Source organism: Pseudomyrmex gracilis, unplaced genomic scaffold (assembly GCF_002006095.1).
Source record: "Pseudomyrmex gracilis isolate BER0280 unplaced genomic scaffold, ASM200609v1 scaffold_9, whole genome shotgun sequence".
Classification (NCBI taxonomy): Eukaryota; Metazoa; Arthropoda; class Insecta; order Hymenoptera; family Formicidae; genus Pseudomyrmex; species Pseudomyrmex gracilis.
In genome coordinates, this window is record NW_018020593.1 from 429,340 (window position 1) to 447,711 (window position 18,372).

At 44.9% G+C, this 18,372-nt stretch overlaps 1 protein-coding gene across 5 annotated transcripts in view; it reads right to left on the minus strand.

Moving 5' to 3' along the window:
• The window catches only part of LOC109861821 (PR domain zinc finger protein 16-like), a 68,998-nt gene that overhangs the window by 16,033 nt on the left and 34,593 nt on the right, over nt 1–18,372 (minus strand). For 2 of the 5 annotated variants that reach the window (XM_020441649.1, XM_020441635.1), the window contains exons 1-3: nt 14,049–14,465; nt 9,309–9,668; nt 8,889–9,085 (exon numbers count right to left, since the gene is read on the minus strand). In XM_020441649.1, the coding sequence (XP_020297238.1) occupies nt 8,889–9,085; nt 9,309–9,668; nt 14,049–14,097 (606 nt within the window). In that variant the 5' untranslated portion in view covers nt 14,098–14,465. Of the gene's footprint in view, nt 1–8,888; nt 9,086–9,308; nt 9,669–9,736; nt 10,080–10,236; nt 10,484–14,048; nt 14,466–18,372 lie in introns of those variants that run through there. The other 3 variants (XM_020441661.1, XM_020441652.1, XM_020441639.1) reach the window with 3 other exon arrangements.

Here is an 18,372-nt window from a genome sequence, read left to right on the forward strand (position 1 = left end):
GTCCGCGCCGATCCAAACCCTGTGAAAATTACTGTGACGCGCGAACCTCTCGAGGCGACGATTATTTCGAATTCTCCTCCCGCGCGGGCGAGATCAGGCGGATGACGTGTTAATTGGTTTAATGATTCGTTTCCGCTTGATTAGAATTCGCCGACGTAGTTACATTCGCCCGGCTTTGCGCGCATTTCATGCGTTTTGACTGTGAAATTACGTGATTTAGCGACACACGTTAGCAGGAATAATTGCGCGCCGCGCGCGGGCGCGTGTATAAGCGACATCAAGTGGATTACATATATATTGTCCAGAAAACTCTGTACATATATATGTATACACAACATATATTCTACGTGCAATTAAACTTTGAAATTTTTACACATCTGCGTAATTAACTTGATATATTTTATATGAAAACATTTAAAACGTTAATAATGATTATAACAAAAAAGTTTTCTTTTCGTCGAATTTACTTCTTTGAATAATTCCGACCGCATTAAGCGCGTCGGAACGAGCGTCCGACCGTTTTCTCTCTTTCTCTTCTCAATCGTCTCGATCGCGTACATGTTTCTCTACTCATACTTGACCCACTTGACTCACGGCGGGAAAGTAATGCAAGTAATGACAGAGCAAGCGGTGCCCTCCGACCCGTGTCTAACACGCAGCAGATGCCACCCCCGATACCCACGCCTCGCCTTCTCCGCGCGGCGACTTCTAAGGGAAGCTACCCTCGGCGTATCTAGCGGTATAAATTATATCCGAGTCGCGTCACTGCCAGCCCCTTATATGATCGATCATTAGAGAGGCTGACCCGCCAGAAAATTTGGCCGAAACTCGCCGATCCGCAGCCCGACCCTTCAAAACAAGTTCTCGCTGTGATGTAACAAAGAATAATGATAATCTTCATTTCGAGTCTGAGAGAATGAGAAAAATAGACAAAGTCTTCCGATACAACAAATTTACACAAAATTATCTGAAAACAATTCTCGAAGCGAATCTAAAGCGATCAATTACAATTATAACAACAAGCGAAACGAACGCGGGGGAGGGACAGCTGCCGGATGATCGTCCGGTGCTTGTTAAATGCACATCTCGCGCAGCCGGAGATCCTTCATTCTTTGCACGGCGGCGTGCGGGACAACAATTAAGTCGACGCCGCGATTCAGGAGGCTCCGGGCTAGTCGGGGGCAGCGTGATTTATGCAGGGCAATAGTCGAGAGCACACACGGAAACGCCTCCGGGGCAGCAGTTTATTCCTGTGTGTATATTGAACTTAGACTACCTCCCTGCGACCGGACCAGATTAGTTCGGTCATTGTAGCCGGACCGCGCACAATCTGTCAACCCGGAGCTGCGCGCCCAATCTCGAGCTAAGTGGACACGTAGACCGAAAACAGACGGCGACGGCGCGGAGGAAACATAGCGTGATATTTTCCGCGTGAATTTTCCATTCAATTCTTTGCGTACGAAAGCTTTCTCGCACTTTTCGATTCGATTCAATCGTCGAACGATGTGCGCTGCATAATTTCAATGCGCCTAACATTTCGCCTCGGCCCGGGAAAAATTTCAATCAGAGCGCGCGCGCGCGCGCGCGTATACACACGCATATACGCGCTGGCTGATGCACTTTCATTGGCCGAGGCTCATTGGTCTGATCAAACAGCAGCCGGGGCCTGCATTTCAAAGTGTCGCAACCGAATGAACGTTTTTTTTTCCTCACCCGCGACAAAACAATTACCACCATTGATTGGCCCTCGATTCATGGGTTAAATTGGGTTTACATTTTAAACGCGTAGGTTTACACGAACGCGATAGAAATCACGAGCGCAGCGAGAAATTGCCCTCCGCGATCGACGCGTCTAAAACTCGATGGTTCCACTCTCACCCCCGCCCGGTCAGAAATATTCGAAACGATTATACGCAATGCGCAACACACGTGTACTTCTAACGCGAAAATACCCGCGCGTTTGATTGGTACTTGGTTTTTAATTGGTCCAATCCGTTGAATGGGTCATATTTTCATCAGCTGATCGGCTTGATTTTGGTCACGATTTTTCTTATTCGTTGTTTTTCTCTCCCCATCGGGAAAAGGCCGAAACATTTATTTCGCCCAAGTCCAAGAGAGAGAAAGTTAAGCCGCCACCCTAGTCGCGCTAAAGTCATCGTTCCGTTAAATGTTTCGGTTTATATCAGAAACGCGCTTTTATCTCGAAGTTTTCCTTTCATTCGCTCAACTTCGCCACGGCGAAAGTACAAAGACAATTGATCGCGCGAAGACTATTAGCGACGATTGCTCAACAATTCCTCAGTTTTGTCGTTGAATGTGCGTGATCGCACAGAAACTTCCCTGCCCCGGACGCCAGCGGCATCCGGAGGGGTAAACACGAGGGACAATCGACGACGGCACATCAAAGGCGACGATTGTTTCACGTAAATTATAACCGGGAGAGAGAGAGAGCACTTGCCCGACTTCTTGCCCGTTATGAGTTGGCGAACAAGTTCAATTAAGTCCACGCCCGGGAAGACGAGGAACGGCTTCCTACACACGCGGAGACCTTATCCGGCGTCGCGCGGCACCCATCCACCCCAATCGTTTGCCAGGTGTTTGCGAAAACGCGAGAAGTCCGATCTGTCTGTACGTTTCGTCGTAAATGCGAAAAAAAACAAAAAAAAAACGTTGATGTCGCAATGTTTGTTGAAGGGAGACAACAAAAATTAGAAAAAAAAAATTATCGACAATGCAATTTGCGAGAATACTAATTAATTCCAATTCCTATATATATATACAGTAACTTGATTCCAGATTTATAGCGTGGAAGACAATATGATATCGTGGAATCAATCACCCCGAAAGATTTAGTCGGAGGGGTGAAGAAAGAATGACACGTCTTTCGACGCTGGTGTGATCCTGATGCCTTCGTCTCGTACGGGTCAGCCTGACGACCGGGCAACACGTGTCAGTTATGTCTATTATCGACAGATAGTGGGGTAACGAGCAGGGGGGCGAGATTTATCACCCTCCGCTGCCACCCCAGAGAAGCGGCAGCACGCTCGAGGGTGCGACAGCGGATTGGACTTACAGTTGAGTTGGCAGTGAGAGAGAGAAAGAGAGAAAGAAAAGATAGTTAAAAGCCTTTAGTGCTGTCTCCTTATACGGCCTCTTAATGTTTTCATGCTCAATTTTGCCGGAGAGTGTCTCATTTTTCTCAATTAATGTTCCCCCTAACGTATTTCTAATTTTGTATTATTTTATATACGTGCGATTGATTCTAGAAATATTTTTTTAGTCGAACACACACACAGTGTGCATCAAATATGAAAGAATTTTAATATAATATAAATTGAAACTACCTCTCTCTCGTTCTCTCTCTCTCTCTCTTCTCCGTAATTTTCACCGTGGCTTTATAAACGAAGTCGCGACGGAGCGTTCGCTCGACGGACGAACGAAAGGAGCGAACGCCGTAGATTTGTTCGCAGTTAAAGCCAAGTAAATTTAAATGTCAAAATATGCGCTTTAACGGCACGGGGCGCACAAAGGTGTATCATATCTCTATTAACATAATGCGGGAAGGCGCTCTCGCGCGAGCGGGACCTGGCCGAAGTCTGTCAATCAAAAACCCGATCCCCGAGAAAAGGGCTAGTTAAGGCCCGGTCGCCTCCCTTGCATCCGCGCCCTTTGCGAAAAATTAACGTATGCGCCGCAACACACATCGCTTGTGCATGCCGCTTTTGTAGAAAAACGTTTTCGAAACTGTTACATTATATTTCGCCAAGTCACTCGGCCAGCTCCGTCTCACGCGTCGCCGTTCTCTCGTGGTGCAGGTTTTCTCGCGACGTTCGCAGGTCAACTTCAGGACCGTAAACGCGAATGCGGTTTCATTAAAAAGAAAACAAAAATGACTTCATAAAGGTGAGCTTTGTTTTTTTTTTTTTTTTTTTTTTCACTTCGTCGCGGAGTGCCGCAACGCTCTCGAGATGTGAAATGTATAATTTTTTTAACAGAATCTCTTGTTTCTTTGATCCGCAGTTATCAGAATTTTGAGATGTGTCAAAAATTATTCGTAAACGAATATATTTCGATGTCGCGCCGTGAATCTTAAAAAAAAATGATGCCAAATCTCAATAAACCATGACGGGGCGCCGCATGCGCCTCTTACGTGGTTGTTTGCGCGGTTTCTTCTTGACCAGTACGTGCGCATGTACGTGTAGATGACCGCGGATCCCCCGTCGGGGGATTCTTTGATATCCTGGCGCGTCAGACGCGTGACAGCTCGGACAATACCGGAGATCCCGCGTCACTGATTGTCACTTGTTTCTCTACCATTTCTCTCCCATCTCTCTCTCTCTCTCTCTTCGATTTTCGGTGCCACGAATCGCCGTCGTCGTCCTCTTTGCGCGCGCAAGTTTCGACGCCTCTTTCTCCTATTTCAAATTCAAATACGGGAAATCGCAAAGGCGGACGACCGTAACCCTACGCCTTGAGAACGCGAATCCCGTCGCTTGACCGTTCGGATATCGATTTGAAAATAGCTCGTCGAGTCCCCCTCCTCCTCGCTCTGGATGCGAGGAGGAGAAATGATCACGTTGCACTTACGGCGCAACCAAGGGAGTTAATAAGAACGCGGGTCGAGACGGATAAGAAGGAGCCGAGGGAGAAGGAACGGGGAGGGGAAGTAGTGGAAGGGCATAATGTACCTCATTGTCGAATCACTTCCGGGGCTTGACCTCCAGTAACGCCCTAAAGACCAGTTCGCATGTGGACAATGTCGGCGGATAATGGGTACCGATGTGCTCTATTGTAGACCCAACGCGGCGGACGCGCGGATTGTCTAAAATGCCCGCTGTCGGGATGGACCAACAATTTAATAAGGTCGGCAACGCGATCCCTTGCGATTCTCGAGGAAAATCTTACGAACGGGACCCACAAAACCGTCAATACACCGTGAATCGATGGTTTCCCATAAACAAAACACAAAACGCTCTTCGGAAGAAGAAATGTCGGTGCAAACATCAACAATCGAACACATCAAGTTATCATTAAAAAAATTTTTTTTATTAACAATTGAACTTCTGCATAAGAATTTTCTTCAATTTTTATGCTAAAGTGTGTAAAAACACACATACACGCGTACATATATTCTAACACGTGTTGCACGTATTGATCGCAATAAATACGATTCATGTCGATATGACAACGTCACGTTACTTTGGAAGTTGTGCGGTTGACGACGCACGTCTCGCCATTAATATAATTTGTCAGTCGCACGCGGGACTAACAGCCAAGTTTTCCGTCCGATTTGTCGAAAAAATGTCCCGAACGGGCGACGAGGCGCGTGCGGCTGTTTCAGCATGAAAAACAAGCGCGCTACTTCGGTCCTCCTTTTCTCCCACGTGGTCGCTTCGAAAGGCGAACGGTCTCCAATCCGAGTCAAGAGATCTCGAGTGGGGTTGCCGGCAACCACGTGGAAAAAAAAACGCCGCCGGTTTCAATATGCAGACGAGGAGGAAAAGTGGGAAGAAAAATACTGCAAAAGGGGGAGCGCGCGCAAAAAAAAAAAAAAAAAATAGAAAAACGAATCTCGTGGGCGTAATCGCGACGTCTCACATGAATGACTTTTGGCGCAACGCACATTTCGGGGAAGGAAACTTTTAATAATCACAGCTTGAAACTGTCAAGACATTTATTTCGAATAATCAGCGGACTAGTTCGTTTCTCGTATTTTTTTTTATTAATGTCTGAAGTTTATAGATTGGTTCGGAATAATAATTTATTATCGATTCATTAAAATACACACACACACACACTTAATAATAATAATAAAATTATAACAAATAAAATTTTATCTAATTAATAAGTAACATTGTCGTAATGTGTATCCAATTATGACAAATAAATTGAAAACTAGCAAACGTGTGAGAATCACGTGATATAAAAATATATCGTATTTGTGATTTGGTAAAAGGTGGGTGGATTATATGCGTTCGAACGCGGAATCATTTTTCACCAACCGTGTCTGTCGAAACGCCAACCGCCCCGCAATAAACGCAACTCGGTTGATCATTTAACTCGGGGGTTCTCGAAATCATTCGGCAAATTGAAGCGAGGCCTTCACACACGCGAGGGTCTCTCGGCCGAGTGAACCTAAGCCTTAGATTGGTTTAGTCGCCACGCATGCACGCCGCAGGTCGGTCGTCCTGCGGATCACGCGTCACCGAACAGGATCGGGAAAGAGGAGGGAATCCCCCCCGCGATCTCCCTCCTCTTGTCTCGCCTCTTTTTTTCTGCAGGTTTTTTCTTCTGTATTTTATCTCACCCTTTTTCGGGAGAATTCGGAAAACGAAGTGAAAATCTCGCGGCAGGTGATGTAATGGCGATACCTGCAGGTATCAAACCGCGATCCTTTCGCGAATGCGAATTCAATGCCGACAGATTGAATTTTCTCGCGACGAATGTTTTTGTAAAAATTTTGAAAAAAGTCGAAGTAGAATATTCATCGCGATTTAAAAATAAAATCGCAAATAGCGCAAACAAGTAGCAATAAATTGTTTTACGAGTCATGCAAATACGATTTCAATCTACTTTGTCGTTTGCGGACACATCAAGAGACACTTAAATCGTTTGCCGCTCAGGGGGGAGGAGAATTGATGTTTCCAAATTGACCAGAAAATTGAGTCAGCCGGAGATATCTGTTCAAATTCGATAATCCCGTAAAAACTTTCCTCTCTTCTGCGCGAAATGTCGGATAAACACTTTGGGGTGAAATTTGGGGTGAATTTCGGTTTCGAGATTTCTCCCCCTGTTGATCTCGCGCCACGAGAGCTTCAGCTCGTTTTCCGAAGGATATGAGAAAAGGATTAGGATCGGGGAATAACGTGCGAATCGATCGGAAGGGAACTTTTTTTTTTTTTTTGCTTTGTCGGATTCTGAGAAAGAGGTTCGCTAACTGTCCCAAGGATTTCGTTGCCGAAATATTGTCGCGGTAATTCGATCGCGCGGAGCGATCTCATGATCGCGTCGTTCGATTCTCTGATATTTTTTACGAAGATTCGCGAGAAAAGTGTATATTCTGTAAATCAAACAAGTATCTTACATCCTCGCTCGTTACATCCGTATCTCCGGGAAAAATTTGACGAGAGATCATTTTCTCCGGTTTCGCGCGTGGCGTTGCAAAATAAACGCGAGCGTGGAGAACGTGTGAGAAATCGCGACCGACTCGCTCGCGCGATGTTTTCCCTCTCGCCGCGCGTGGGGGTTGATAGATCGGCCCGACGAAACGAAGGGGTAGTTTGGCTTTAATCGATCCTGTAATCGCCGGCCCGACAGTTGGCTCCGGCTGCCTTTTTGTCGGCAGTTAGATGGATGGCGCCATTTACATTTTGTCAGTGCGACATGCGCTAACGCCGCCGCTATCATATCTATCACACCCTCTGGACCGGCAACAGACCCGATCAGTTTCCTACCGTTTCGAAATTTGAAAATCTTGTTCTCCCGCATATGCGCGCGATAAAAAAAAAAATATATATATATATAATATTTCTTTTATTTGCGATTTACAAAGACGTTTGGCGAGACAGAAGTAACGCCGAGTAAGTCGCGAGCAGGAAGCGCGCATTATCTGTTGTGACGATTTCACGGATTGGCTGGTCGATCCTGACTCCAAGCGCTGATTTTACGGTCGACTTAGGAATGTGCGGCCCAGCGTGTGCACTTCTGACAGATTTTCTGCGGAATCCGAACAGTTTCGGTGAAAAGAAAGAAGAAAACGTTGTCCGAGACGATCCAATTGACAGATCTGTCAACGCGGATGACACCTTCGGCGAACGGGCCAAAGGGCCAGGTGGCGGCTGTCGCAGATACGACTCTCTGTCTATCTGCGCTTTCTCTTCCTCTTTCTCTCCTTTCGATCCGTAACCGGCATCTGCCGGATAATACTCGGGATTATAGCAGTAGGACGGAGAGACCCGCGCCGACGACCCGCGGCTCGGACGACGAGGCATTCCTAGGTCTCGAACCCGAACCATAAACAGATCGATCAATTTTCAAACGGTTCGACGACAATTCCCCGATGATTCGAGATGATACCGGATAAGATTCGCGTGTGAATCTCCGTGATTCTTGTGTAAATACATAAACGCATCCTACTGACGGCAAAACTCGCGAGGACGAATGAAAACGATTTGTGAATGTGAATCCTATTCACGCGTCGGACGTCAAAAGTTAAATTTTTAGAAACATCAATCATGTATGAAAGAGTCTATTTTTTTTCATCATCTTTTTATAAAACAGGTTTATTTTTGTTTATTATTATCATTATTACACGCTTTATTTTTCTCGCACTACAGGATGAATCTCCAAAAAAAAAAAAAACAGCAGAACTCGTATTTTAATAACAATATCCAATTTAAGGACAACTAATCTAAATAATTAACACAAATATAAAAGTTTTAAATTAATGAAATTACTAATTAATAAAACTTTTAATTTATATTCTATTGTTATATGTGAAAGCGCGTTCTCCTGTGTTTCTCCCTTTCTCTCTTTCATTATTCTTTTATATAAAACAAAGCTTATTTCTATCAACCATGAAACACACATAAACATACACACACACACACACATATAGAAAAAAAAATACTCGCAACGTTGATTGGTTGAGAAAAGACTCCGCTCCCGGTAAAAACGTCGGAAGACTATTTCGCAACATTGAGTGCACCGGCAAACATCTCTCGCTTCAAAAGGTCAGTTTGAGCTGATCGAGCACCGACCTATTCGCTTTACGATCGCTACTTGGACTGCCTTGCGCTTGAGAATTCGAAAGCGTGCGGAAACGATAAACACGTACACACATACACACATCTATGTACACCGCGCACGGATAAATGTGCACGACTCACCTCCCACGCGTAACGGGGGTTGAAAGGCTCGCTCGCCCATTTGCCGAGGAACGGGCCGAATCTCGCGCCACGAGGGATGTCTTTGCGTGCGCGAACGTACGGTCCACCGGGCGCCGATCCGCCGACCTCGACCTCCGGAACTGGTGACACCCATTCCCGACTAGGGTGATCCTTGGGTTCCTGCTTTATCGTATCCTCTACGCACACGGACGTATATTTATCAAAAATTTATTAGCATTTTTCAAATGTAAAAAATAGAAATTAAATAAAGCAGAAAATTCGTCGTGAAAGTTGCACGGTAAAAGTCACAAATTGGAAAAAATGTTTCAACAATATTACATGTAGTTTTAATTAACGTTTTTTCTATTTGAAAGAAAATCTCCAATGACACGTGTGAGCCATCGTTTGAAAATCACTCACGGTATTCGTTGTAATCCCGCGACGACCTCGTGTACTCCGTCCGCGCCTTCTTCTCGTAGTCCCAGGCCGATTTTCCCTCCTCCTCCCTGGAAGACGGCGACGGCTGATGCTCCTTGTCGTAACCGCGCTGTCGTTTCATCCCCGGTAAGTAATCGCGTTGCTGATAGCCGCCGCTCCTCAGATTGTAATCCTGCGGGACTTCGTGCACGCCGCCGGTCTGTAGTGGCTTCAGATCCCGGTAAACGGGATTATTGCTGCTGCTATTGCTGCTCGTGCGAGTCGATCCGTTTTCCTCCATTTCCGCGTTCTCGCCACCCCCGCCTGTCGCCCCCGACGTCGACTCGCCTTCGTCGCTGCTTCCTAACAACAAACGAACAAAAACGTTCGGGATTTTCACAAGCTTTATCCGTCACAAGTACTTCTCTCACGTTTTGTCGTCGTCGTTTGTTGTAAGCTCGATGATGTATTTCGTTCGATTAAATAATTGTTGTATCGGTTAGTAAGAAACTCGAGAAAGCTACGGCCGTTTCTACGGATCTTCTACAGTTTTTACTATAAAAAAAAATATAAAATAAAATAAAATAAATCCGCGCTATATTTACGACAATTCAATTTACTCAAAAGTTAGTTGCACGGGAGTTTGACGTGAGAAAGAAAGAGAGAAAGAGAGAGACGACTTTTCGGAGTATGACGTATCGATTGGTCATTTCTGAGAAAGCGGCGGCACGTTGTTCCCGCAATAAAGTCGCGGTTCGTGATATTAAACGCAAGTGCGAGAGTTTTGTTGAGGGAAAGGTCGCGGCTTCGTGTAAACTTTGCGTCTCGATAAAGGTCGGAAAATCATGAATGGTTCTGCACGGAAGAACGAAATAAATTTTGTTTGCGATACGCTTTCTCTTCCATTTTCTCTCTCTCTCTCTCTCTTTACGATCTGACGGAATCCTAGGCACACAGGGACAAGTGTCAATTGCGAGTGTCGCTACGCCGGGCGGTTTCTTCTTCTTCTTCTTCTTCGGCACAGCTGCCGCACGCACAAAGTGACACCGAAGGATGTTTGTCGCGATAAGAATTTTATTGTCCCCTTGTGTCGGCTTGTTCCCGATGTGTCGTGATGTCATTCCACGACGCATCGGTATCCTACGTGCGATACGAATGAATCGTGTGTCTCGCGAGCGTCTTTATCGAACAACCCTCTTCCCCGCAACAATTGCCGCAACCATTCCGTTGTTATCAAAATACTATTAAAAACTATATACCAGGGATGTTACAGGATGTACTGAATTGATTTTAAGATTTTTGTGCGTTCTTTCAAAGAGCATCGAGTTTTTACATACTTCACATCTTTATCACTTGCAACAATTATATCACGCGCGAAGTGACAAAGTAACATCGCACGAATCTGTGTTGTGTTTGCACAACTCGTTTTTACCGGCGGGTCCTTTTTTAATGGCGGTCTTATTTCTCCGAATCGAAAAAGATGTATATCCGTCACGGTGTAATATCTGAAAACAAACTACGAGCTTCACTGCGGCGCGTATCCTCAAGCCTTAGGAGAAACCTGCCGTGGGTCCTCTGCAAACAACAGTGAGAGAGACGGAGTTTCGTGTTTAAATCGGCGTCTGAACAAATGATCGTTTTAGAAACGCAACCTGTGGCAGGTGGTATCGGAGACAAGACAAATCGTTGAAGAGAAAAAGAAGAAGATAAAGGAAGGCGTTAACTTTACGATCGAAATTTTCTCACGACTAATTGCGTTTGTTGTCGACGACGACGTCGGATAGAATTTTCGTCCGGCCGTTTATATATATAAATAAAGATAAGAACAATGAATGGAAAAGAGGAAGATTGTTATTTCGACGTTCGAGGAAAGACTACGATTTATGTCGCATCCCGCAATAAAACGTTAAAAATATCAATTTTACGATGTTGGCGTCTTCTGTTCCATTCTAATCGAGCGAGTAAACAAAGACTTAAGGATCCGTGTCGACTTTACGTCGAGTCGTAAAAGAAAACGGTGATCCTGCGAGGTAGGCAACTCGACACGAAGAGACAGAACCGATGAGTGTCGATACCGATAACTCGCGCGTGTGTCATATTTAACGAGAAGAAATAAAAGTCGTCGATATATAAATTCTCTATAATACAAACTGAAACGTTTTCACAAACACTAACTACTTTGTTTCTCATCTCGGTCGTGGAAGAACGATAATTGTTTTTTTTTTTTTTTAATCATCTAAACGCGCGCTTCGCAATTACAGAAGTTTTACTTTCACAGATCTTAAATTATTTTTATAGTTCGAAAAGAGAGGATCGAACAGAAAAGAATTGAAACATTGTTTCTCGGTGATGAAACTATTGCGACGTGATTTTATGACGGCGCGGATTCTGTGTTCCGCAGAATGTCGCCGCTCCGAAACTCGGCTTTTCTCGATTCCGACAGAGCAAACACGGACTCGGCCGGAGAGGATGTTCCGAGGAGATGATCGTAAAGAAGAATCCTAATCGCGCGAGGGTCCCGCCTCGGTTATACGGCAATTTAGATCCACGCGCGAGAGAAACACGATATGATACAACAACAATATTTGGAAAACCCTCGAGAAACAGGGGGCCTTTGACTCCTATGGGACACAAGTGGCGCGGCAAAGTATTTTCTCCCTTGACAGAAGTACGAGCGTACTTGTTGAGCCCATACGTGACGTTATCCCTGATGATAGCGGCTCGAGAGCCGTTTCGGATCACGATTAGAGAGCGAAGTGTCGAGCTCACGCTCTCCAAAAACGAATTAATCGTGGGAATTAATCGAGCGGGAATTGATCCGCGATTTGAATTTGTTCGAGCGCGTTTCTCTTCGAGACGTGCATTGAAAGAGTAAATTTTGTCACCGTGTAAATAGAGAGACTAGAATATGCGCCTCAAATGTCGCACATTTCGCGCGAATATGTGTATTGCGCGCGTCGCACTTAAAAATGAATAATCAATTATAACACGTTTGTTAATTGGCAGATCAGGCGACTCTAATGAAAACTGTTCGCTGTCGGTACCGCCCATTGTGTGTGTGTGTGTGTGTGTGTATGCCGCGCGTCTGTATTTACTATGAAAATAGTAATAACGTGTTTGTTATTAGGGTAGTGAAGTAGTTAGCGAATTATAAAAGCAAATGACTCTTTTGCATCGCACGGGACCCATTGTGATCGATGATTGATGCGCGTGTGCCGTGTATACATATATACTCCGAGCGAATTCGCCTATATCGATTCGCCTATATGTCGCTGCGTGCGTCGAATATCCAGACAGTTGACGTTTCACGATCGAAGGGTTTAACAAACGATCGCGGACGACGGTGATGGATTAATCCAGTAGTTAAGTAGACAAGGCCAAGTGTGCGCGCGCGCCTGAATACCGTCACAAGTGAGTTTTTTTTAAAATATATAAATATAGACGATTTTCTCAAGATGCAAAGATTTTACAAACAGGACGACTTTTTTTTCATGTACACTCTTCAATATATATATATGTATAAAATTTTCTCTTCTCGCGATTTAAATTAAAAATCGTCCGACATATTCGCGCGATATTCGATATCTGATTTTTTTCGCTTCCTCGCCGAGTTGCCTTCAACGTGGCAGGACGTGTGGAGCGACTGGTGTCGAGATTCAAGGAACGCAAACACACGGGCTTCCGGAAAAGATAATTAAACAAATTGGCGAGTGCAGAGATGTAAAGGAGTGATTGCCACCGCGGGTTACATTCGCGCTCGCGCAGACCGTCGTTGCCTTTAACCGCACAGGACATCCTGGTGATACGAGGATCCTCTGGAGGAGCGCGCCGGACTGGTTGTCGGCACGCGCGAGTCGCACACGTCGGTTCCCGAAAGCTCCATTGGCGGATGGCGCGATTAAATGCCAATCTCGCTGACCAGATTCTCTTCTCTCTCTTTCTCTCTCTTTTTATCCGCCACGAGGACCCCGGGCTTGGCGATTGAGGTTAATTAGAAAAAAAACGACGCGGTCGGATCCTGCGGCCGCAGGAGCAGTATCGTGAAACGTCGATAAGATTATCAGCTTGTCACGGAATTGCCAAGCCCGACGCGCGCCAAATTGGACAGAAGATCGAATCTCTCTCTCTCCGGAGTCTGGCTTCCGTACTCGTTGCGGTCAGCGAGCTTCCTCGACTCATTGTTTGCGCCGAATAGAGAGAGCACGAGAAAGGACACTTCGCTTCGTCGATCCCGGACCGAGATTGAGAGCTCTGACACAAAAATATTCTCGAATGTGACATTAACACAGTGACAGGTTTTTGAAGCCGATTACCGTACAATAATGTTATGTAAAATAATATTTTTCTAACATTTTAGTCACAATTTGTTGAGCGAGTTTATGATAGTTTGTTACTAAAGATTGAAGATGTTCCATCAAAGCAATTTTTGCGAATTTGTCGCAAAAAAAAATTTTGCGAAGCAAAGTGTGCAACGTACCTCAGAGTAAAATATAAAACGGAACACAAGTGTAGTTTGTGTATCATCAGTGTTTCTTCCGATTCAAAAAATATTGTCTTCTGTTCAACGTCAGTCGAATCGGCATCACTCGGAATATATCGTGTTGTCGTTGTTTCACATGCGAGAGATACCAAGAAAATCGTTTCTTATCGCACAACTTGGCCTTCGACCGCGCCAAGCAGATAATTTCATCATCGTCGTAAGTTCTTCGAAATGATCGAATCCGCGGCTTCTTTCGGACTTACCGGTCATCCTGTAATCCACGACGGACCGGGACAGATCGAGACCGTTCATCGGTCACTCGCCTGGAAGTCCTGGATTCTCCAAAGAGGGAGAGGGGAAGAGAGAGCGATCTTGGATTCCTGAGAATCACTTCCGACGACACATCGGTATCACAAAGTATCTTCCTTCACGAGATCACGTCAACATCACGAAAGTAACGAGCGATGTCGGCGAGGACACGATGACGGACTCTCATGATCGAGCGATCAATCAGGACGGTTGAGGATCGCGACTCCGACTGGAGGTCCCGGGTTCCTCGGGATACGATCACGAGGGGAGAGAGAGGGGGAATGATGACGCGGGGCCGTTTTAGACGACCTTTAGGTCTGGTCTGTGGGAATAGACGGATAACGGGAAGAGACTGACACGGTCCTCTGTGACAGCTGGCCCACGACGGACTAGAGAATTAGTTAGAGAAGAGGATGGCACGGGTTTCTCTCGGGGATCCCGGAGACATTCACGGGGTGTGGCGGGTCGCTTTCAGCGGGACCTCTGGTTGGCTCACGGGCGGAGCCACCCCTATCGCATCGCGATCCCCACCAAGGCGGCCGCACAGCATCCCTCGGGAGTGCGAGCGAGAGGGACGCGGCGCTTTGGCGGTGGAGCGTAATGCGACTGTCTGAGAGAACGGCGAGGAAGGGAGTCACGGGAGAGGGAGTAGCGACACCGCGAGATAACGGAGGAGACTTCGCGGTAGCTGAATCTAAAAAGACGAGAGAGCACGGAATTCTCTTTTTTTCAAGACTCCGGGGGTTGCGCCAGCGGTAGTTCTCTCAGACCGAGCGCAAGAAATGAAATGCGATGTTTAAAGGGAAGTTGACACTTAACATTTTTTATTTTTTTTATGCCGATGAGAGTATCTTTTTTTATATTTAATATACAAAATATTTAAAATCTTTCTTAATTTTTATTTAATATTTAAAATAAAAAACTCTAGGTTTAACAAACTCAGAGAATAATTATAATTAGTCTGTAAACAATTTTCGAACAAAAGGAAAAAAAATAACAGCTGTTTTTATTTCACTGTGACAATTCATTCTTACGGTTTCCTTATCTCTCTTTCTGTGCATACAAATGTTTCTAAACGGTCACCGAAGCGTATCGTTGGCCTTTATTGTACTTCTTTATCGACACGTTATACGTTTCTTTTCGTCGGTGAATTCACGCGCGAGCAACAGTGAAAATCTTGACTTTGGTTAGCGAAACGCTAACGCAGCGAGATGTTGTCTTTTTTTTTTTTTTTTTTTTTATCGCAAAAAAAGCAGTTGCCGAAAAACGTTGTGCGATGAGAGGGAGAAAAGACCCCACGCGGAGACGAGGTCAGCAGGACAGCCATCGAAGTTCTTATTGGACAGGGGTGACCACTTTTTCACCGCGAAAAGTAGCTGTCAAACCTCCCGAGCGAGTCTCGGATTTTTTTTTCTTCCAACCGCACTCCACAATTCGCCGTGATTTGTCCAACGAATCGACTTCAAAGTCAATCGGAGGAGTAGAGTATCAGAAAAACGTCAATCCCGCGTATATTGTAGCGCGTCTGACGGAAAAAATATCCTCCTATATGGATACGTTCTTGTTAGAAAAAGAAAAATTGAGAGATTTGAGACTTTCTCGAAAATCGTTTTTTCCGCGGTTGGTAACAAAACAGAAAACTTCTACGATTACCTTCGTACGCGTCCAGTTTTTTCTTCAAATTTTTCTTCCGAACGTTAAAGGTTTCTTTCATCTGTTATCTTGACAAAAAATCTTAACATTCTTATTCCTAAAAAATATCGGTTTAAAATTAGCTATTCAGAGGAGAAAAAGCACAAAAATTGTGTCAGTTAATTAAAAAAAAATTTGTGAACGCTCGATTCATTCGAAAATTATTATCTGCACGTTATTAGGGGACGTTCGAGTTTTTATCTTTTTTTCTCGCGTCTCTTTCTTCGCACAAAGCGCGAAAATAATAAAGAATTATTCGTTCGCGTTTTCATCGGCGTTTTATTTCGTGCGGAGACGATGATTTAAATCTGGCGCGCGCGAGCGTCGTAAAATCGGGACGAAAGCCGCGGGATAAAAGCCGCGCGAGCGGAATATATGAGACGGAGACGTCGAAAAGACGCCGAAACAAATCTTCATTTCTACCGGCTGGCAAAAGCGCGCGCGCGCGCGCACGAGAAACACGAGGCGGTAACAACGACGATATGACTGGTTTTTCGCAACCAGGAAGACATATGTCGCGTGCAGTTATATCATTCTTTATGGCCGGCAATGTCCCCCCCGTTACCCTTCTCGTTCATTCAGCGCCAACTCTCGTCCTTCGCGCAATATCTGGAGGGGTTTGATTTACACCGGCATAAAAATGTCTCGAATGCTGATATCACTTGGACCTTCGCGCAGACCGAGATATCCCGTGACAAAATCGAAATATCTCTGTAGTACAACCAGAGATCCTACGCGAAACGTTTTCAAAACGTTTCGAGAGGAAATTTGTTTTTTTGTTTTTTTTTTTAATAGAAAAACACACGAAGATATGACGTGTGACAAAAAAATTGCTTAAACAAAGTTTGCCGTGTTCGTGAAATCTCGGAGAAAAATGAAACTCGCGAAATATTGAGATCAAAGAAATTAAACGATACGCGACGATGACGGCACACGCAAATAAGATAATAAATTGAGATAGAGAATAAATAGAAGTAAATCATTAAAATCCGGCAATTATTTATGAAAACAATTTACGTAATGTTCATACGTTTGCATAACGTTTGTTTGTAATACATTCTACGTTGTGCGTACATACTATTTAGAAATTTTGTAAATATTTGTGTAATTAAAACATTTATATATTATTACACTAAATTAAATGTAACTACACTAGCTTTAGTAATATAATTAAATATTTATTAGATATAGCACACATTTCTCCCCTTCTGTGCCGCTTAATTTCACGATTATGAAAAAAACAAAAAAATTACTACTTCCTTGTTCTTATTACTTTAATACTATTGTCATCTTGCGCGTGGCAAAAATCTTCTCGTGTAATTTTTTAATAAATAATAACTTTGTGTTGTGATTTCACGTGACACACAGAAGTTGTGTGTTGTCTGAGAATCGCGCCCGATCGATTCTCACGCGTGTGACGAGCCAGCTACGAAAGGGGGGGCAATAAATAACGGGAATATCAAAGGGTTATCAGATCTAAGCAGACCTCCTACGTCTGGCGCAACTTCTGACACGTGGAGTGACGATGCTGTAATGTCGGCGGCAAAGTGTGCTCGTGTAGGGTGAGTTCGTGGGAGTAAAGAGGGGGAGGGATGAGGAGGTAGGTAGGCGCGAAGCTATTAAACTGACAGAAACACTTGCCACCCCCTCGTCGCTAACCCCCGGTCTACCGCCTCTTCCATCTCCTCCTCCTCTCCTCCTCCTCTTCCCCGCTCTCAGCCACCCCGCTCACGACCCCCGACCATGCCATCCCTTACTCCGGAAAGCCCTTCGTCCTTTACTCTGCAACATCGGAGTTATTAATATTTTTCGCAGCCCCCGAAAAATTGTCTCTCCCGCAGCCGAGCTCCACCGCTGGAGAAGCAATTTTGCGGGCGTGTCGTCGACTGCCGCTGTCAAAGGATATGCGGAGCGACAGATAGAGACGTTTTTTTTTTCCCTCGCAACGCGCCCGTGTGTTTTAATAAAACATTGTCATTGCCGACTATATATTAATTTATTTCTTAAATTAATTTACTTTTTAAAGTTTTGTGTTTTAATTTTTTAAAACAATTTTTTTCTCAATGTTTTTATTAGAATGGTCGATTCTCGTATGAGAGAGTTGAGAAAAAAAGAAGCTCTCAATATATTCTTTACTTTCGCATAACACTTGAAGTGTACAATATCTCATTATGCGATCCCCCGGTGTTCGATTGGGAATCTGTCGACACCAAGAGAGAGAGAAAGAGAGACCGCTCGACGTCTCACTGTCGACCGTTAACGGTCGGGGGAAGAAGCTGACCGGGAAAGGAAAAGAAGAGAAAAGAAAAAGGAAATAAGGAGAGAGCAGCCAACATGCCACTCAGCGAAGCAGCAGAATGAGAGAAAAGAAGTCAATCCTCGAGGCGACTAAACAATTGTCTCGCGCTCGAGTGGCCCGAGTGTGTAAGCTCGCGTAGTAGTCGACTCGATGTTAGCCCGGAGCAATTGGCGCGTCTCCCCACAAAGACAGCGAGCGAAGAGAATGAGAGAGAGAGAGAGAGAGAGAGGGAGAGAGGAGAGCCGCAGACGCGCGATCCGCTGAAAAGGATCGAGATTCGTAGAGAG